Below are 22,915 nucleotides of genomic sequence, written 5' to 3' on the forward strand. Positions count from 1 at the left end.
AGCCTCCAAGTGTCAAGCAGATCTGCCAGTGAAATGTGAAACCAATTGTTAGACCACAAGATAATAGAAGCAGGCATAGGCCATTCAGCCCAAAGAGTCTGGTCTGCCATTCCATCATGAGCTAGTCCATTCTCCCCTGCCTTCCAAAAAGTTGGAAGTTTTCACCTGCACTAAATGATGGAACAGTGCAGAGGGGACAGGGAGGGAAAAAATAAAATATTTTAACCGGCACCAGGCCACGAAAAGAAGAAGACTTGGCAATGGTTGAGCATCGTGATGTGTATCAAATGGGCATTGCATTTTGCTGCCATAGTGTGAGGTGATGCATTAAAATATTCTTTACCATTACTATGCAAGGTTTCTTCAATAGGTTGACCTTTCGGTCCTTTATTCTGATTACAAAGAGTCTTGCTTCTGGATACATCAGCAGAATCTGTAGAAAACAAGGAAAAATTACATGTCCAAGAAATTGTCATGAATGATAGACCTCAATTAAAAACAGTTCATTTCAACTATTGAATACTTTGTGTGTGTGTGTGTGTGTGTGTGTGTGTGTGTGTGTGTGTGTGTGTGTGTGTGTGTGTGTGTGTGTGTGTGTGTGTGTGTGTGTGTGTGTGTGTATATATATATCACACACACACACACACACACACACACACACAGTCTTGTTCTTGCAAATTTAATGCATCCTTATATTTGCCAACATAGAAACTTGTAAAACACACATGTCAAACTCTGGCCAAATTTGGCCCACGATATAATTATATTTGGCCCGCAAGATCATTTCAAAAATGTATTAGAGGTGGCCCGCCCTGCAGCGAGAGCCGATGCTGTTTTTTGGTAATGTCACCCCCACCATCCTCCCCCTTCACTGCACATCCTTCCCCATTGTAACACGAGAAATTGTAACACGAGAAGTCTGTCGATGTCATCAGCCGGCAAGCCAGTTGGAAGGCTCCTCGCACAATCAGTCACTTCTCCCACCTGTCGAGCGGTGCGGCGGATTGGCAAGCGCCTGTGATTTCCTGTCGGCGCGACGGGCATGGCAGGCTGTGCACGGCCCCCAGGCAGCGTGAGCCCCGCGCGACAGGCACCGGACGGCCTTTCCACAGCGCGAGCGCACTTCTCCCGGTTGCCACGGCCTTCAGCGCTTGCACCCGCGCGGACCCCAGGGACAGCTGGTTCGGCCCTGCACGTGAAGAGAGAGATGGTAGCTGTCCGCAAAGGCTGATCGGCAGCGCGCTGGGCCTGAGTGGGTGGGTAAGCAGGGGTGGGCAGAGGGTGTAGGTGAGGAGTAATGGCCAGGGGGTTATGGTGCGAGGGGCAGTTAGAGGGAGGGATGAGTAGAAGGAGGGTGGATAGGGAAGAGGTAAAAGGGGAGGGGCAGGGCGAGTAGGGGAGGGGTGATTAGAGGGTGAGAGACGGGTAGAGGGAGGAACAGGTTGAGGGGAGAGGCAGTAGAGGGGCGTGTATAGGATGGGGTGGGTAGAGGCAGAGTGAGGGGTGAGTAGAGGTTGGGTAAAGGACTGGTCAGGTAGAGGGATGGTGGGTCGAGGGTGAATAGAGGCCTAGAGCCTGAGGAGTGAGCAGGAAATGCTGAGTCCTGATGCAGGCCAAAATGGACACAGCCTGTGAATGCTGACTACATCTCCACAGGGACCAAATAGGTTTCCCTCAGGTCAAGCAAAGGGTGAACTTGAGCTACCTACTCCTGACCTGTAACATTATCCTCCTAAAGTTGTATCCTAAAGTTTAACATTACATATGTTGAAAGAAGAGAAAACATGCAGATGTTGTTGAAAATTTTCCATAAATATTTAGTTCGGCCCTCAACTTAGTCCAAGTTTTTAATTTTGGCCCTCCGTGAATTTGAGTTTGACACCCCTGTTGTAAAAGAACAGACAGAAGAAAAAATACACACAACACACGAGAAGGAATTCAGAGGTGTAAATAAAGAGGTTTGGACTGCCATGGGCATGTTAAACAAGTGATTCCATACAATGATTTAAATAAAAATGAATGAAATAATTTCAGAGAATTGTGTTTTAACCCCACACCCCCCCCCCTCAATATATCTGCAAAGTCATAGAAGAATATGGATCAAATTCAGGCATTGGGACCAGTCAAGAATGCCAACTTAATCAGAGTGGACAAGTTGTAGTGAAGTGCCAGTTATGTGCTGTACAACTCTAAAATGAAGGGGTGCCCAGACTTAGCCTTTGTTCATCGGGATCTTAGAAAATTGGTATATTTGGTACACCTCTCTTTGGATTAAGACAACAGGGGTGTGACTTCCTCCTGTTTGGTGCAAGTTATGTCCATAAAGTTAGATGTGTTAATTTTACTCCAGTATTTATAAAATAGCACTCAGCTGCTCAACATAAATTTGAATCTTTATCATTTACATTTCCATGTGCCAAGTGGCTAGAGTGCAATGAGCACATTAATTATAGTTTTTATTTAAAAATTGATTTAAAAATAAAGTTTTTAGGCATTACTAGCTTGGCTAGTATTTAGCATTAATCTTTGATTGGCTGAGTTTGTGAGAGTGGGGTACTACCTTGAACTATTGCTGTGGTTCTCAATGAGTGAAGAACAAGGAGTTCAGGGAATTTGATAAAGTAATGAATAAATGACAAATTGACAAGTCAACCTTGGGTTTTCCAGGGTTGTCCACATTGGAGCAAATCTTGCATTTACCGCCTTTCTACCTTGGTGATAGTAGAGAATGTGGGTGTGCACGATGTGGTCACCAAAGCCTTGGAGAGTGGCTGCAATGCATTTTTAAGATGGCACACACTAATAAAACAAGCGATTTTATAGCTTTCCTTTCAGAATAGTAGATGGCTGATTCTCAAGTACCCGGGAGCCAGGATTGTGCTGGATTTCACCTCAAGTGAAAAAAATATTATCCACCACTATCCTGACTTGTAAATGGTGGGAAGGCTTTGGGGAAGCAAGCAGTGGGTTACAAGATACCCAGCTTTAATCTATTCACGTAGCCACAATATTTATGGGGCTGATTATTTTTAATTGACGGCCATTGAATTTTGATGGAGGAGCCTCAATAGTGACAACATTATTATCCCTTTGGAGATGGTGATTTATGTCACAGAAGTGTCAGGCAAGGCCACAAATCAGGCCCTGACTGTCGACTGTCCTGGTCTATTGTGAAGTAATAGATTATCATTAGAAAATCCAGGATCCCTGCTCTGGCCAAATGTAGCAATACCATCAAAAATAAATTGTACAAAATGTTACAAATACATTTGAGTGCATCTAACCTCCGCTTATTATTGATTGTAGTGAATCTTGAATACTGTCAATTGTGTCCAAATCTTGGTTTTTCTCTTCAAAGCTGGAATTATTCAGTTCCTTGCAGGAGGAAAAATAACTTTCATTACTGACTTCCGGTTGTGATCAACAGTTAAGTGTAATCCATTATTCATTTTGGATAAAACTTCAATTTACAGGAAATCTCAAATAACAGCTACAAGAATGCAAAGCATTAAGACACAGCAAAGTGCATTAATTTCTATCCCTGCTTCCAATGTTACTGAAATAGTCGTCACAGATTTAGCTCACCGATAATGTTTTGAACTTGAGGTCATTTTCAGGTCTATTTCCAGGACTTCCATTCTGAATAAAGATATTTCAATATTAAAATAAATAAAGTGTAATGGATTTGTGTTAACCTTTAATGTTAAACTATATTTCTTTTATAAAAATTTCTCAGTAAATTATAGAGTGAAAATATTGTATCTGTATTCTTAGCAAGTTAGCTGTGAGTTGGTACAGGATCATACATAGGTCGCAGCACATTTATCGAGAACCATTGTTTTCAGAGAAAAGTTCATTCTCGGAGTCAACATCTCGGTCGGACAGAGCTAATGGATCTCTAGAGGGTCTTAATTATTCAAAAACTGCTGAGGAACCCATCTGTTTTTAATCAAAGCTATTTAAGCCTCATTTTTAAATTTTATTTTCCATTTGCATCAAAATATACAGTATTTATCCATAATATAAAAATATTAAAAATAATAATTTTTTATATTTTCTCCTCCCTCCCTCCCCAGAAAAGTAGGAAGAGAGAAAATAAAAAGCCTGTCTAATAAACCTATATCTTTAATTAATTGCAGTTTACATAACCATTTTAAACCATAACTAATTAAGGCGGGTTGGATGGGGGGCGTGGTAGAGTTTCCAAATCTTATCAAATTTTGTAAATTATAGATTATTCTCTCTAATAGTATACAATTTAATAATTCCATTTGCCATCTATTCAATCCCACAATAATCACCAGATTTCCAGATTTCTTTGCTATTGCTACACTTAAAAACTTCTTTTGATAAATATTTAACTTCAATTGGGAAATATCACCCAATAAAAATACTCTGAGATCCTTCAAAATTTGTGTATTCAAAACTTATCTACTTTTTCACATAGCCAGACTGCATGCAGGAAAGATCCTACTTCTTTATTACATCTAAAACATTGATCAGAACAATTCGAATGAATTGCATGCAATTTGTATGGAGTATAATATAATTGATGTATTAGTTACACTTTCATAGCATAATTTTGACCATACTTGGTCTTGAATCTGTATATTTAAATCTTTTTTCCTATCTAGATTTGAATAATTTTTTTTCTGAATAGTCTCTTGTAATTTAATAAACATATTAGTAATAAATGTATCAGTTATTAGATATTCAAATGGACTTTGTTCTTTCTGGCAATTTAAAATTCGTCCTTAATTTTCCTTTAAAATTATTGATAATAAGAAAAAAGTATTATGTGGTATATTATTACTTCACTTTCAATTAATCAAAAGTCAAAACAAATCCAAAAAAGTTCCCTTTTTTTTAAATTCCACAAATATACTAAACATCAAAGTAATGATTATTAACTGTAAAAATTAAAAGGATTTTGATTTAATATCACTTAAGCCATCTGATAATTCTTCATTCTTCTTTCTACATGTACTCCATTCCATACTTTATGTATATGCTTCAAACTTGGTGTATCTGATTTTCCTTTTAATAATCCCTCATGCCATTTATATAAAATGTGTTCAGAATTACTTTCTCCTATTTTAAAAGCTATTTAAACCTCTTGAACAGAAGTTAGGTCAGAGGTTGTAATGGATATGGAATGGTTTTGAAAAAAGAACAGAATTTTGATAGAAATAAAACTGATGGTCATGTGGTTTCCAAGAATTTAGACTCACCCTGGTGATGATGCAACTGTCACATGATTGAGCTAACAGAAATCGAAACCTTGTGAAAGACAGGGTTGAGTTACAGTAACCAGAATTGGAGCTGTTTGTTGGGTGTTACTCCTTGGAAAAGGGACTTTTGAATTAATGAAGTTCACTTTGCTGTCTCTTTGGAAAAGAAAATAGCCACATTCACTGTCTTTGAGAAGAGGGCAGATTCTTCATGTGGAAACGATAATTGTGAGTAAAAGAGGCCTGAAGATATAATGTTTAAAAGCGCTTTATAGTTATTTCTGAACTGAGAATTTAAGACCTTCAAGCAAGACTAAAATTATGCTGAATTTTTAAAGATCAACTTTTCAGAGTGGGACTTTGAATTACACACATACTTACATTTGCGCATAGCAGGGTTAAGTTTAGAATTAAGTAAGAAATGTGTTATTAATAGTTTAATAAAAACTATTATTTTAAATTTGCCATTGTCTGGAGAATTTTCCTTTGCTGTTTCTGTGTTAGTGCGTAATAAAAGCAATTCAATAGTTCTCACTGTCGTACTCACATGGGGCAGCAAACATGCAATGAATGGAATTTTATATCATTGTCCAACTTATTTTTATTTAAAAAATACATGACTGAAAAGTTACCTCAAGATGGGAACAAACGGTCTTCAGAACTTTAAAAGTAAAGTCTCTTGATCTTAGTGATGCAAACAAATGCTGAAAAAAAAAATCAAAACAAAATTAGATTTCTATAAACAGTTGTGATCCCAAAATAATCAGTCAGGGAACATGACCCAGTCCTCATCGAGGGATCTGTAGTGGAGAAGATCAAGAACATCAAACTCCTGGGTGTCAACATCTCAGAAGACCTGTCCTGGAGCCTCTACATTGATGCAATCACAAAAAAGGCTCGCCAGCGGCTATACTTTGTGAAGTGCCTGAAAAGATTCGATATGTCACTGAAGACTCTCAGACTTCTATAGGTGTACCATGGAGAGCAATCTGACTGGTTGCACCATTGCCTGGTATGGAGGTGTGAACTCTCAGAACAAGAATAAACTCCAGATGGTTGTTAACTCGGCCTGCGACATCACAGGCAACAGACTTCACTCCATCGAATGCATCTACATGAGGCGGTGTCTTTAAAAAAAAAGCAGCCTCTAACCTCAAAGACCCCCCACCACCCAGGCCATGCCTTCTTCACTCTGCTGCCACAGAAGACCCTAAAGATGAACACTCAGCGGCACAAGGACCGCTTCTTCCCCGCTGCCATCAGATTCCTGAATAATCAATGAACCAAAGACACTGCCTTACTTTTTGTGCATTATTATTTTCATTAAATGATGGTCATAACATGAATGTTTAAACTATGACGCTGCCACAAAACATCAAATTTCATGACATTAAATTCTGATTCTTAAACATATGATTTCAGATATTTTGCCATACCAGATTATTTTAAAACCTCACAAAAGGAGATGGGAAATACCTTCCACCTTTATACCAGAGTCTAAACATAAGACCACAAAACATAGGAGCAGAAATAGGCTATTCAGCCCATCAAGTCTTCCCTGCCCTTCAATCATGTTCCATTTTCTCACTTAGCCCTACTGCCCGGCCTTCTCCCCATAACCTTTGATGCTCTGCCTTAAATACATCCAACGACTAGGCCTCCACAATCACCTGTGGCAACAAATTCCACAGATTTACCACCCTCTGACTGAAGTCATTCCTACGCATCTCTGTGCTAAGTAGGCACCCGTTAATCCTGAAGTTGAACCCTCTTGTCCTAGAGTCTCCCACCATGGAAAACAACCATATAAAAAATGTTTCAAATTAAATCTCCCCCCCCTCCCCCACTCTCCTAATTTCCAATGAATACAGGCCAAGAGCTGTCAAATGCTCCTGTCCATGTTTCCAGTGCTGACATCAGGCGAAACCAGCAGCACTCTCCTGTATTGCACTACCAGACTGTCGAGACTATAATGAGGTAGCAGGAGTTTCTGTGTTCCCAGCTCAAAGCAAGAGATTACATCAAAATGATGTAAAACAGGCTTCAAGTATCATTGAGCGTTTGTGAATGTCAAGCACTTCCAATGACCTAAATTAGATTGGTACCGTAATGCAGCTACGAGAGCTGCTGCCTCGCCGTGCTAGAGATCCAGGTTCAATACCATTCTCTGATGGTGTCTGTGACGTTTCACCACATACGTTTCTTCCCACAAATCGCTAAGTATAGGTAAGTGGTAGAATATGCAGGAAGAGCTGATCAGAGTGTAACAAGAATTTTTTTTTAAAACAGGATTCGTGTAGGATTAGTGTAAATGAATGGTGGATGCAGAATTAGTGGGCCAAAGGATCTATGTCTGTCTTTTTAATTATGATTAACTCTGTCAATTTTAACAATTGGTGGGAGAAGTCAGAGACAATTTCTATCCTCCTCCCCCCCCCCCACCCAAACCCACCGCGGCCTCTATCCTCGATAACCTCCACCATGCAGGCCATTGCCCTCTTCCTCACTCAGTACCATCGGGAAAAAGGTACAAGAGCCTGAAGACAAGCATTCAGCGGCACAAGGACAGCTTCTTCCCCTCTGCCATCAGATTCCTGAATGAACCATAGACTCTGCCTTACTTTGTCTTTTTCGATTTCTGGAATTATTTTTATTTATTTTGTAAGGTGGTTTATACAAATATTTGCAAAGTGAATCTGCCACAAAATAACAAATTTCTGATGTCTGGGGTGTTGGTATGATGGGGACATTTAAAAGACTCAGCTAGGCACATGGATGCAAGAAAAATAGAGTTATAGATGTGTGGTTGGTAAGGGCTAGGTTGCTTGTTTACACAAGTCAGCAAAATATTGTTGTAATGTTCTATTAACCTGTGGACAGAGTCTCAACAGTCAGCAGATCATCTGCTCTAACAGCCCCACGCTGCATTCGACAGTACCAAAGCAGACGACTGGTCCTGGGGCTGCAAACCGCATCCCAGGAACAGACAGGAGGCTTCATACAACAGAAGAGATTATGGCACAACCCTGAAGAGGATACATTTAAAAAGGAATTTTAACATTCAGGGTGTATGCTTATTAACTCTTGGACCAATGTACCACAAAAAAACTATTTGAATCGCTGCATATTATAATCAAAACTTGCCTTCTCTCCTTCTGATGTCTTGATATACAGAGCATTGGGAACAAGGAGGGCTATGTTCTGTTTCTTCAACATAACCACATCAGTGACTGGAACAACAAGCTGAATATAAAGATGAAAGAAAGGTTAGATGGTGCTTCTTGATCCACTTGTCAATCGTGCTCTGTCAATTAATTCTTCTTTACTATAATCTTGAGCTTCCATCCTTTGAAAGGGAGGATGATAAATTAATCAAGATATCTTGTTGACTATATAAAAAAAAGTAAAATGCTGATAATACTCCACAGGTCAAACACCATCAGTGGAAAGAAAAACCGTTAATGTTCCAGGGCTTGAAACATTAACTATTTCTCTTACCGCAGATAATGCTTGATCTGCTGGTGTATTGCAGTATTTTGTTTTTGTTTCATGTTTATTTTATTTAAATTTCATTCATATTAATTTGGCGAATACTAACGCAGTAGTGCAAGCAATTAGTGGGACTCAGCAGATCAGGTAGCAAACCATGGAAACAGACAATTAGTGTGCTTTTTCCTTTACTTCCACAGCACGGCAACAGGCCCTTTGGGCCCACAAGCCCATGCTGCCCAATTACACCCAATTTCCCCACAGCCCCCGGTACTTTTTAAGAATGGTAGGAGGAAACCCACACAGACACAGGGAGAACGTACAAACTCCTTACAGACAGCACCAGATTTGAACCCTGGTCCCAATCACTATACTAACCACTGCACTAACCATGTTCTAGATTGTTCTAGATTGGGACTTTTTTTTCTAGATTGGGACTTTTTTTTTGAAAACCAAGAGATGGCAAGCATAAAATGGAAGTCTTCTATTTTCCCTTCGCACATTGTAGTCTCCAGAAAAATGGTCCTAACATGAAACATTGACTGCCCATTTCTCTCCATGGATGGTGCCTGACCCACCGAGTGCCTCATCTTTTCTTAATTTGCTCAGGATTCCATCAGCTGCATCGCCAAATGCAGTAGTAACCACTTCTCTCAAATCCATGCTATTAACCCCGAGACATCTCTCAAAACTCTAGATTGGGGTGTTCAGTTCGTCAGCAAGATAGCATTTTGAATAATCATCTGGTGGACAAGATATTTCACTTCAAGCCCCTTTTGAACAAACATACCTTAGTTTCCTTTAAAATGTTGCTGTAGAAACAGATGTAGTGTTCTGTCACATACATCTTGCCATGGTATGGGACTTCCTTATGCAATGCACATTTGAAACCTATGAGGAAATGAGCCCTGGTTACATAATTGATGTAAAAATATTCTGAACCTGTGGTACAAAATTCACAAGTTCCTCTTTCATATCAGAGTTGAGATCGGAATAAAAATGATACTGGAGAAACTCAGCAGGGCCAAACAGCGGACTTTATATAGCAAAGGTAAAGATACATAATCGATGTTTTGGGCTTGAGCCCTTCATCAAGGTATGAAAAATTGTCAGGGTTCACTCTATTCTGAGGATTTTCTCTCCTCCATCGGAAGCAATCTTTACTGAAGACAAGTATTTCACACAAGCACATTAGTCTCCAAATGCCAACCTCCAACTGTCCTCTACATAGAAACTTACTGTCAATTACAGTCTCCGTGTCAAGCTCTTTAAACTGTTTGCAGAATGAGGCACTATACTTGATGATCTGAAAAGAAACGTTTGACCATTTTAATCAGATTTTTTAAAAAGGTTTTATTTTATTTGAAGCATTCCACAAATGAAAGCTTCTAATAGTTTGTTGTGAATAAAACATCCAAGGTATGCATTGCTAATAAATAGAAACAGACACAAGCCACAGGCTCTCCCTCTTCTTCCCACCCCAAGAAAAATTTGGGCCAGAATTAATTTATTTCGAACATTGACTACTCATTGAATTGGGTTATTAATGTTGTGTAATAATTATTGGGGGGGGGGGGTATAGTTTATTTAGATTACTGATGTTGTATTGTAATTTCATTATTTTATTCTTAATTTTTTTAATGTAATTTTATTCATGTTATAAAATCTTAAATAAAGTTTAAAAAAAAAGAACAATTAAAAAAAGAACAATTTCTGAATTCAAAGGCGCAAGAACGCAAACTGCAAATTACCTTGAAGTTGCACATCATACCGTTTTAGAAATTTATTGCCAATCCTTCCCTGTCACTAGTCCAAAACATGGAATTCCCTATCCAAAAGCAGATTCTTTCATCAGATGGACAGTAGCAGTTCAAGGTGGCTCACTTTTCCCAAAGAGGTGGAAAAAGTTGGAATCTCTCCAGGAGCTAGCACAGAGGCAACTGCAAAGCATACCAATGCCGTTGCTTTACAAGGACTCTGGGGAGATTTGGCATATTGTCAAATAGTCTATCAAACTTCTACTGTAGACAGTGAACTGGCTGTTTGCATCATAGCCTGATTTGGGGATTTCAACTGCCCAAGAATGCAGAAGACAACAAATATAGTTAGGTTCATCACAGGCTCCAACTTCCCATCTGTTGAAGATGCCAACCAACATGATAAAGAACCCCCATCACCTTGGTCACAACCGCTTCTCCCTGCTACCTTCAGGCAGAAGGTACAGAAGCCTGAAGACCAGCGCCTGTAGGTTCAAGAATATCTCCTTTCCAAAGGCTATCAGGCCCTTAAACCTCACTTTGTTACACTAATTGTGGACTGCTCTGACACTACAAAAGGATCGTCTCCACTATTAAAAAGTCATTTTTCTTTTGCATTAAGATAACTGTGAATATTGTTTAAATGTTTTATTTATCGCCTCTTAAATTCAATTAATTATGCTATTTGTTTTTTTTTTAATTGCTTTTGCAGTATTTCTTTTCCCCTCCACAAATTCATTCCACATTTCTTGCACCATGCAAGAATTTTGGTGCACATTGTACAATGTATATGACAATAAAATCATAATTAATATATTGGCCTTGCTTTAACACAGACTGAAAATCAGCCCTAATATTGGAGTTCTCAACTTGCAAACCAAAGTGATTTCAATTGGGTATCTCATTTGTCTATTTTTGGAAAATAAATAATGAAAAACACCTTTTACTATTCTTAGAATCTGTTATTTTCTCCATTTATATTTATAGTCTGTGTGGTGCAGTGCTATGTTTGGTGTTAATTGATCTTTCATTGTACTCCTGTACTCTGTAATTGTACTCCTTACATCACTGTATGAATGCAAGAGATAACCTGTTATTCTGCAAGATAAAGAACCCTTCTCGCTGTAACATTTGTGACAAATAAATGACGTTTCTTTTTAAATCATTTTCAAAAGACATATTTAATATGAATTAATTCCTTACCCAATTGGAGGAAGATTGCTTTCTGCCTGGGTGTGGAACCTCTTCATTTTTTACATCAGGCAAGTCGAAGGCTTGTGACCTACACAAAGCAACGATAGGCAACCAGTCGATTTTTCACAGTTCAGTCAAATTCAACATTCACATATTGACAATATTTAGAAAAGTGTAGATTGGAGCCAGAGTTTGGAAAGCAGAATCTTAATTTGCTTAACACTTCCAGAGAAACTCAGCAGGTTAAGTAGCATTCTCTATAAAGATAAGGATACATGTCCGATACTTCTGGGCTTAAGCCCTTCATCAAAATGTAGGCAGGTACCGGAATAAAATGATGAGGGTGGGGTGTGGAAGAACTATTTGTGATGTTCTTCCATTTTTCAGTTCAGTTTATGGTGTGGAGAACAGATTTAGCAAAAGCCTGCAGGTTTTGGAAAATGACTGTGAACTAGCAGCAAGTTTTCAAGACACCAAGTTCCAAAAAGTTGATGCATTCACAGTGAAGGAGAGCAGAGACCACGTGACCAGCTTCTTTAAAAAGTACACCTTTTGTTCAAGAGTCCATTTTAAGAGAAATATCTCTTCAACCTCCTCTGTGGGATTGAGAAACCCACTAGGCCTCTTTGTGTGGTTATCAAAAGAATGTCAGAGTTTTTCCTGGTTGTATAGAGGAATGAGAAACCACTTAACTGACCCCTGAAAAGGTTTTAAATTTGCAGAAGAAATACTGTACTCGACTGGCCTGCGAGAAGGGTTTTCTATCGGCAGAAGAAATACTGCACTCCATTTCGACTGACCCGTAAAAGGGGTTCTAATTGCTGAAGAAGGCCCTCATCTAAAAAGGACATTTCTCTGAAGGGCTTTTGTGAGTTAATCAACCTTTGATCACCCCTGGTCTCTTTCACTCACTTCATGAACTGCTCCTTCCATCTAAGTGTGTGCCTCACCATCCTAAGGCTTGTGTGTCGCATCAATTTCAAACCGACATTTCGTCATTGAAATTCTGCAACTGAACTTTGAATTTCCTTCCCAGAATTGAGTCTTGAACTGTAATGACTTAGGGCATTCCACACACCAATATAACATATAGTTAGAGTTTAAAAATAGATAATTGTCTAAAAGTTTAGAGAAGTTAGTTAAATTAGGTCTATAATTGTTGGTTAATAATTTAAAATAGTATTTTAAATACAACACCATCTGGACTAATCTTTATTGCTGCTGTCGTGTATGTAACATATTCCTTAGCTCATTAGTTAATAGATTCCAAATCATAACCTGGCAGTGTTGGCTCCACTGAACATTACTGTAATATTTACAGTATTTTTTCCTAGCTTGAAGAATAATGACATGGTCCATTTGATAAACATTTCAGGTCCAATCATATTAATGTTAAAAAAAAAATGCTTCTAAAAAGTTACTGAAGGCTACTCATCTCAGAGCATTAAAATCAAATCAAATTATTAGCCCATAAGACATAGGAGCAGAAATGGGTTATTCAGCTGATCGAGTCTTCCCCACCATTTAATCATGAGCTAATCTATTTTGCCCCACTGTCTGGCCTTCTCTCCATAACGTTTGATGCCCTGGTTCAAATAAACTTACCTCATCAATAATGGTAATTTATCTCTTTGCTGGTTTTCGGGTGTCGTAGAAACTGATTCTAAGTTAGAGGTCAGTGCTGGCAACTTCTTTTTGCTCTTCTTCTGTTTTTCAGCCATGGTTCCAATCTCATTAGGACAGCTGTTCGGAAATGAAAGATCTTCAAAAATTAACAACTGCAGACAACAGTCTCCAGAGAATTATCACTATTACCACGGTTTGCGGCTGGTTTCAGAAAACAAACCATGCATGTAATTAAGTACACAAAGGCACAACAGCATCATTATTTTGATCTTTGTGTTCCATTTTTAAGAGCCACCAAGAGATTTGTGTCCCAACAGATCTCAAAACAAACATTTTTTGGAATGTCATAATTTTTATATGGTCATTGGACTCTTGATCAGCTGGCAAACAAAATTAATTTCTCTGGAAGTCTTACGATAGAATTAAGTTCATTAAAAGAAGGTTACTGAACAATTTAGACACGTCTGCTCTAACCAGCCTCATTTTAGATTCATTTTAAAAGTCAAATTGAGAAACGAGAGCCACTGAAAAGTGCACTTTAACCTGTGAAACAAATTCACAGTTCAGTGGTTCCATTCCCCAAATGCACAAATCAATTTGGTTTCTTCTATTTAGTTCATTCAATCCTGAAGAAATAGCACAATTTCATTGTAGAGCACGTCGAAAGAACCAAAGACTTGTTGATCCAAACCAAGGCTTTTATTAACTAGAAGACTGGAGCGTATCACAAGTAGGTCGACCAGTCCAGAATGACCTGGTCTGGCTTGGAGCAATCCTTTAAGACCTGCCAGTAGGCGTGGCTACACTCTCAGCCAATCACAGTCATCCTACACTACCATCTGTACATATACACATTGGTGATAGAATTGGTACTATCACATTTAACAAATTGTTTATGGCTAATAATCAACCTTTGTTCTACTATGGTGATATCGAGGTTGCACAGCCCATCAAATGGCCGAAGTGATCACCAGGCTCAGAAAATCTGCACCAATTGATTGCACAATAATACCACAGTTTCACCATCCAGCCAGTGCTATTGGGTGGCTGAAGGCTTCCAAATGGCTAATGATGGAGCAGCTCAAATAAAAGGCAATAATATTGAGTTTGTTATATACATTGTACTTTTTATACATGCACTGAAATTCTTACATGCGGCAGCAGAAACAAAGTAACCCACATTTGATGGTTGCAAAGCATCTGACGTGGGATAAAATAGGTTCCAATTTTATTCTGGACTGTACATTTGGGAAACTGGTTGCAGTAGGAAGGAGGTAAGATGTCTTCTAGTCAAAAAGGGCTAGTGTGACAGAGTATTTTGAGCTGGCTTGGGAGGAATTGCTAGAGTACCTTCCACACACACATTTTAAAAACACAATTTTTGCAGGATGCTTTTTGCAGAGGAGCAAGAAAGTACCTACATACACCTTGCCTGGGAAAGCATGTGATCTTTGCAGGCAGGGACAGAACAGTTTTGCTCTCAGAGAGGGAGGGAGTGAAACAGAGAGGAGAGACACAGAAATCAGTTCCAGAAGGACAAAGCTGGCAAATTTTTGGAAGGCTTTCTGGTCAAAAGAGAAGACTGGCGATCTGAGGTGACCCGGGAAAAAAAAAAGGATCATCTGGAGAACCCTGAAGGGGGCAAGTTTTGTCAGAAAGACTGATTGGAAAGGAATCAGGTGCGGATGTCCTGGAAAAGGAATCTCTCTCTGAAAACCAGCAAGAACCCTCCTGAGTGTAACCATTTGCCTGTTAAGCCCCAAAGTCTGGTGAACTTTGTTAATGCTAACTTCTGTGCACGGTACAAGAATTGCCTGCAACCAGTGAGATTGGACTATGATCCAAATAGCTTTTCTAATCTTAAATATACATTACACACACCTGCGTTTAGTATTAGAGGGGGATTAAGTGGGTTAGGTAGGTTAAGTAATGTTAGAGTTTAATTCTGTTTTCTTGTTCAAATATAATTAAAAACTACTTTTGTTTAAGTAACCCTGTGTTGTGGTGCATTTCTATTGCTGCTGGTTTTTGGGGTCCTCTGGACTCCGTAACACTGGAAGGCCCCCCAGTTGGAAAGAAGCACAATAGGAACAAATTACCAGGTCAAACCCAGGGGTGCAGTGCTGCCGGACTGCCACTCTGGCACCTCAGGGGGCAGCTCCAGAACCTCCTTATCACCATTTTCGGTGAGGTCCGGCACCTAAGCAATTAGCACTGCACCTGGTCAAACCCCAGGAACTGGAATGCATAACACAGCACGTAACCTTTCTAGAAGATCCATACCAGCTCTTAAAAGATCAGTCCATCAATCTTGTTCCCCCTTATTTCCCATGCTCTGTCATCTCAATCTCTCTCATATGGCATCAACTCATCTTTGATTCTTTTCATCACTTACCTTCACCATTTACAGGAGCCAATTTATCAACCATTAAAATACAACAGGGGCTGATATTCAGAATGAAGTGATCATCTTCTTTGCAGGAGGTCAGAAGGCGCAAGAACTTTGAGGAGAGCAATTGGGTTGGGAAAATGTCACAGTCTAGTTACTGTCCTACCACAGTGCATGTAACAAATATTTACAAGTCCAGCAAATCAATATCATCATGAATAGATGGTCAAGAAATCACATGACAACGCCCCTCCAAAATGGATTATAAATCACTTCAAGGTGTATGAATCAGAAAACACTGGTTCAATTCCTTTTTTGGCCCTTTATTTAGAAATACCGTATATACTCATGTAATCATTGATACCATGTTAGTTAACCCCCCCCTCCCCTTTTTTGCCCAAAAATTGGATGTTTTTGTATGACCCATGTAGAAGTTGACCCTCTCCCCCATTCCCCTCTATTTTTGGCTGCAACTGCCCACCCAATGCCTCTAGAGCTCCCGATGCCCCAGCCGCCCACACATCCAAGTTCCCAGCTGCGGATCCTAGTCTCAGCCACCTGCCCATCCTCGGCCAACTCCCGACCATGGATCCTTGCTCCAGCTACCTGCCCGAACTCCTGGCTGCAGATCCTCGCCCTGATCACCTCCCTATCCAAACCCCCAACTGCTGATCCTTCCTCCAACCTATTGCCTATCCAAGGTCCCATTGCCTCAACCATGAACTTACCTCTTGGTCCCGGCCATCGAAGCTCCCAACGCCTGAACAATGCAGGTACTTCACAAGGTCAAAAGTTTGACCTGTATGAAAGTCAGTCCCACCCCCCCCCCCCCCCCAATTTTTGGCCAGAAAAAGTGATCAAAAATATTCAAAAATTGTATATATTATTACAAGACATTTTGTAATAATAGTGAGACAACCTGGACTGCACTCCCTGAAAACATCACTGAAAGCAGATTCAATAATTGATAATTAAAAGGGTAAGTACATGAAGCTGAGCATCTTGCAAGGCTGGGAAATCAAGTTAAAGGAAAAATGCTTCATCTCTAGCCTGGAATGGTCACCACATATTTAAATAGAACGAGTTTTTAAAAAAGTATCCTCCATTCTCAACACAAGCCAGAAATGCATCACGCTGTCATTCTCTCTAAATTTTAGACATCTTCCAAGATGATCCAAAAAGAATGAGACGAATTGTGAAATGCAAACTTACAAACATCCTGCACCATCAGCTGCAAGTGGACCAATAGATTACGACTTTCAGAAAGCAAAATAAAGCCAAGGTGTGATATATTTGCCCTGGACTTTATCCAGAAATCCAGCTTCTGAGATTTTGATCAGAAACTCCCAATCAAGCTCAAAATGCACAAAGCAGGATGATTATTTTCATTTCAGCATGACGTCCACATATCTAACGAGATAACAACAGAAGCCATGACAGCTGGCTGCAAAGAAATCTGGCACACTGCCTGTGATTTTTTTTTTTAAATTGTGGGCAGCAATCTCATTAGGTGCTACCAGTTGGGCAGGTTGCCATCTGCTAGAGTGAATTGGCAACATAAGAATTATGAATTTTAAAATCATAGTTATGGTTGGTTTTTTTTTATATATAATTAAATACCAATATCGCTGTTTTGGTTTCTTACATGGGTTAATTCCAACTGTTTCTTGTTGAAATCTCATTTGGCTTCAGGTGATGAACAATGAATAGAGATACAAATTTAACACTACAAATTACTGTTGGCTTATTGTAGCTTAAAAAATTAACATGCTATCATGACATTCATTGGAAAAATTTAATGATTGTCCCAAGATCAGCAAATGATACAGTATGGAACTTATTAAGCATTTATAAACAAAATTCAGATGGCTTTATTTACCAAAGATTTCATTTTAACTGCTTGAAGCAGCCTTTGCCATGCCATTAACCAATAAAACGAAAATCAGACTATGTTGAATGTAAGTTTCTGTAAGGAAAATAACTTTTGGAAAGCAGGAAAATTCAAAATGTATCCACAAACAAAGCAAATACTGCCAAATTATTTTTCAATTAAAACGTATATATGCCCCTCTTCCCCCTCAGCCTGCTGAGTTTCTCTAGCACTTTTCTGTATTGCAATAATTGGTCACCAAAGACACAGTGAGCTGAAGGACGCATTTCTACACTGTGCTAAAATGTTCCAAAGATTTCTATTCACTAAGCAAAATCTTTTAAAAAGTCCTGTTGATAAAATAGTTTGACAAATCCTCACAAAGGATTGAATTTACAATTTCAATTCTGCTTCAAATTAAATTTGCTTTTAAACAAAAGTCTAATTTTTAAAAAGGCAGTAGACAAATATTTAACTATGTTGTATCAAATTGTTGAAGTGTCATACCACTACATTAAGAATACTTTAGTTTTTAGCAACAAGGGAAGATACAACAAAAAGAGAATTGGTAGACAAAAAAATAAAATACGAAACGCTACAAACGTACAAGGTGGCGATAAACCCAATGGAGATCAATGAAAACTTCAAAGAATTCTATGAGCAATTATATCGAACTGAGAACGAAGGGAAAGAAGACAAAATAGATGAGTTTCTAGCTAAAATTGAACTACTGAAATTGCAAGGAGGAGCAAAACAAATTAATAAAATCATTTGAAATAGAGAAAATACAGGATATATTAAAAAAACTACCAAACAATAAAACGCCAGGAGAGGACGGACTCCCAATAGAATTCTATAAAACATTTAAAGACTTATTAATTCCTCCTCTCCTGGAAGTAATGAACCAGATTGAAGAAACACAAAACATGCCACATTCATGCAAAACAGCAATAATTACAGTAATACTAAAGATGGGGAAAGATCCACTAACACCAGCATCGTATAGACCAATATCTTATAATCTGAGTTGAGTAGAGATAATAGCTAAACTATTGGCAAACAGATTGGCCGACTGTGTACCAAAAATAGTAAAACTAGATCAAACTGGATTTATTAAGAAAAGACGAACAACTGACAATATCTGTAAGTTCATTAACTTAGTCAATGGGGTACAAGGAAACAAGACGCCAACAGTGGCAGTTGCCTTAGACGCAGAGAAAGCCTTTGACAGAGTAGAATGCAATTATTTATTCAAAGTACTACAGAGGTTCAACCTACCAGAGAAATATATTAATTGGATTAAAGCATTATATAAGGGACCATTGGCGAATGGATATATATCAAACCAATTTAAATTAAGCAGGACAACTAGGCAGGGATGTCCACTATCTCCCTCACTGTTCGCGTTAGCTATAGAACCATTGACAGAACTGATAAGAACAGAAAATAAAATAAGAGGGATAAAAATAAAAGAGAAGGAACATAAAATCAAAGTCTATTTGCAGATGACGTTATAATATACTTAACAGAACCAGAATTATCAAGAATACTTTGGTTTGAAAATGAAACCCGAGATGTTTTACATTTCTGTAATCACAAAAGAGATTATAGATGAGAGTTTAAAAGAACAACTCTAAAGACCATTATACTGTGGCAACCCGCCACCGCAGCGATCAAACCGGTGCTCTGGGCAGTGAGCCTACCTAAAAGCCAGCAGACCGTGCAGTGGCACTGGCCCTAGCAAGCAAAACGGCGGACGAACAGCAAGGGCAGTTTAAGGGCCAGCGAACCCAAAATGGCAGTTTTTCACAATTTGGGGATTCACAATTGCGGGGAATAAGAAATTGTCGTGCGAGAGGGTACCCGCGCACGGGAAACCCGCTTTTGTTCTGCAGGCCGTTGGGTCAGTAAAAAGAGGGAAACTGCGGGAACGCAAGAGGTATAAAAGTCGAGCCCGAGCCTCCAATAAAACGCAGAGCTTAACCTGACTGCATTCATGTGTCTTTCTTTTGAGTAGCATACAGCTACAATACATAATCAACAGTCATGGAATGCAATAAAACTCAATAGAAAGAAAGTCCACCCAAACTCCTACAACAGGTAATCATGTGAAAGGGGAAGGCACTCTGCACAGAAGGAAAAGAGCCATGCATTTAAATATTGCCTTTTAAACATTCACTTGCAAGTTCAAAGTTCAGATTCATTGCCAGAATACATACACGACATCGTACACAACCCCGAGATTCTTTTTTTTTGAGGGCAAGGTTGTTGTTAGTCCATTCAGCCAAGTTTTCAATCTCCCTCCTGTATTCCGACTTAAATCATCCCTTTTTTATACAACCCACTACAGTGGTAACATCAGCAAATTTGTAGATGGTGTTCTTAACATACCAAGCCACAATTTGGGACCATCCCAATTAAATACTTATGAAGTATAGTCACCTTTTGTCAGGAAAGAAACATGGTAGCCAACATATGTACAGCAAAGCCTCACCATGTTCAAGTGATAACTGGATAACTTTTTTTTAAATAGAAAAAGAAAATCAACAAGTAGTAAAAGAAAAACACAGAAATCTGTAAACACCTTGGTTAAAGTTTAAAAAAAACACACACACACACATGCTGGAGAAACAGCAAGTCAAACAGCATCCTTTATACAGAAAGGTAGCTCTTCAGCACTTGACGTCCTGCTTTGCGGAAACTGCCAAAATGTTTGGCCTGGAAGTCAGCCTGAAGAAAACTGAGGTCCTCCATCAGCCAGCTCCCCACCATGACTACCAGCCCCCCCACATCTCCATCGGGCACACAAAACTCAAAACGGTCAACCAGTTTACCTATCTCGGCTGCACCATTTCATCAGATGCAAGGATCGACAATGAGATAGACAACAGACTCGCCAAGGCAAATAGCGCTTTTGGAAGACTACACAAAAGAGTCTGGAAAAACAACCAACTGAAAAACCTCACAAAGATAAGCGTATACAGAGCCGTTGTCATACCCACACTCCTGTTCGGCTCCGAATCATGGGTCCTCTACCGGCATCACCTACGGCTCCAAGAACGCTTCCACCAGCGTTGTATCCGCTCCATCCTCAACATCCATTGGAGCGCTTTCATCCCTAACGTCGAAGTACTCGAGATGGCAGAGGTCGACAGCATCGAGTCCACGCTGCTGAAGATCCAGCTGCGCTGGATGGGTCACGTCTCCAGAATGGAGGACCATCGCCTTCCCAAGATCGTGTTATATGGCGAGCTCTCCACTGGCCACCGTGACAGAGGTGCACCAAAGAAAAGGTACAAGGACTGCCTAAAGAAATCTCTTGGTGCCTACCACATTGACCACCGCCAGTGGGCTGATCTCGCCTCAAACCGTGCATCTTGGCGCCTCACAGTTTGGCGGGCAACAACCTCCTTTGAAGAAGACTGCAGAGCCCACCTCACTGACAAAAGGCAAAGGAGGAAAAACCCAACACCCAACCCCAACCAACCAATTTTCCCCTGCAGCCGCTGCAACCGTGTCTGCCTGTCCCGCATCGGACTTGTCAGCCACGAACGAGCCTGCAACTGACGTGGACTTTTACCCCCTCCATAAATCTTCGTCTGCGAAGCCAAGCCAAAGAAACGTACATAGCCAACATTTCAGACGATGAAGGGCTCAAGCCAGAAACGTCGGTTACGTATTTTTACCTTTGCTATATAAAGGACATTGTTTGACCTGCTGAGTTTCCCCAACTTTGTGTATTTTCATTGAAAAAGGGGCAAGTCTTGGCAGGATCACCAGATAGCATGGTCATGGGCAAGTCTTGGCAGGATCACCAGATAACATGATTGCTCCTCTTTGAAAAGGAACAGCAGAAAAAGAGCATGGAAATTAGAGACTTTGTAACTGGACTTCAATCATTACATATTTTAGTATGATTTGTCAAAGCACCATGCAAATTTGCAGATATGTCCTTGACTGCTGATCAGTGATCATCTACAAGAATCCTGGTTATTCCCCTCGCCCCCCTCATCATTTACCAGAGGTGCAAGGCCAACTGTGCTACTACAATTCTAGAGGAAGAATAAATGGTTGACCTATGACTATCCGCACTCTTGGTCTATCCAATATGATGGCATCAGTTGTTTTACAGATGTAACAGGTTTGAATTTATGGGGCCCTTTTATTAATTATTTTCATAATTTAACAATTACTCTGATATTGCTTTGTGATTTTAGTTTTCTCTATATGGTAGCAAATTATATGCCGCTTTCAACAACCCCAAAGGGAAGGGGGTAGATTTTGTAGAATAGTAATTTTTCGTGTCTTTTTCAATTCGCCATTTTATATTTGTTTTAAGTGCCTAATATTCTTTGCCTTTCTTCTAATCTATTTGTTAAAGTACTTTGTTCATATATAGTTTTTTTCTACATATTATTACAACTGTATATTCCTTTTTGCATGCTTACCGTTTAAAGGATTTTGCTGGTTTATTATTATTGAAACTTCTTTTGAATATTTTATTTTAATTTTCACAAATTTACAAAATCCAATAAACAAAGCCATTCATGTACATATGCACGAGTATTACTGAAACTTAAAAAATATTGAAAGAGACATAAACATTTTCATTTCTAAAAAAAGCTCAAAAGCAAGCTTAGAACATTTTCTAATTATCGAGCAAAATCTTTTCAGCTTTCAATATGTAACAGCTCATTGCACTCGATTATTCGGTTTCATGTCAGTTCGAAAATGTAAGAGTTTACATTACAAGGCACAGAGTTGTTAATCTATTAAATAAATCTTTGAGTTAACTCAAACGCAAATCTTTTTTATAAACAGACAAATTTTACCTCAGAGCCTCTAGCTGATGAACTTTCTTCCCAATTAACTTCATATACCTGTCCATTGAAGGGAACCCATCTTTTAGCATGGCTACAAATGTCCCTCAGAATATTTTTTGACCAGGATAGGCAGAGTGCTTATAATCAATCCACCGGGGAAGAGAATTTAAATAATTTCCTGTCCCAATTCATGCAACACTAATCTGCTTTGTGTCAGCCCAATCAGGCTAAACTCCTTCCTCCCCAAAAACTGGCCAGACAGGATTCCAGGTTTGAAATAACATAAATAACTTCTTGTTGAATGTTGTGTGATGTTACAAGGAATTTAAGCTTGCTCATGCAATTAATTTTGTGTTCCAGTTACCCCAGAAGGCTGAAGGCTGTTTCACTTTTTATTAAATAAAATAATGCTCACATATAATAACTTTAGAGAGGAAAAATACATCCTATTACACTCCTATCAACAGGAGGGTTCATTTGAATGCAACCAGCCCAATTAGAAACAAGTAGTGCAATTATTACTACCAATTTATTCA

General features: G+C 39.2%; 1 protein-coding gene across 3 annotated transcripts in view; it reads right to left on the minus strand.

Annotated features, from left to right (window-relative positions):
* The window catches only part of LOC138759000 (GRAM domain-containing protein 2B), a 28,813-nt gene extending 6,261 nt beyond the window's left edge, over positions 1-22,552 (minus strand). For 2 of the 3 annotated variants that reach the window (XM_069928735.1, XM_069928733.1), the window contains exons 1-10: positions 22,389-22,552; positions 13,277-13,414; positions 11,681-11,759; positions 9,960-10,026; positions 9,511-9,611; positions 8,376-8,474; positions 5,864-5,935; positions 3,586-3,639; positions 3,285-3,375; positions 344-433 (exon numbers count right to left, since the gene is read on the minus strand). In XM_069928735.1, the coding sequence (XP_069784836.1) occupies positions 344-433; positions 3,285-3,375; positions 3,586-3,639; positions 5,864-5,935; positions 8,376-8,474; positions 9,511-9,611; positions 9,960-10,026; positions 11,681-11,759; positions 13,277-13,414; positions 22,389-22,468 (871 nt within the window). In that variant the 5' untranslated portion in view covers positions 22,469-22,552. The remainder of the gene's footprint in view (positions 1-343; positions 434-3,284; positions 3,376-3,585; positions 3,640-5,863; positions 5,936-8,375; positions 8,475-9,510; positions 9,612-9,959; positions 10,027-11,680; positions 11,760-13,276; positions 13,415-22,388) is intronic. The other variant, XM_069928734.1, reaches the window with a different exon arrangement.
* Positions 22,553-22,915: the final 363 nt, after the last annotated feature.

This window comes from Narcine bancroftii, chromosome 3 (genome assembly GCF_036971445.1).
Source record: "Narcine bancroftii isolate sNarBan1 chromosome 3, sNarBan1.hap1, whole genome shotgun sequence".
Taxonomy (NCBI): Eukaryota; Metazoa; Chordata; class Chondrichthyes; order Torpediniformes; family Narcinidae; genus Narcine; species Narcine bancroftii.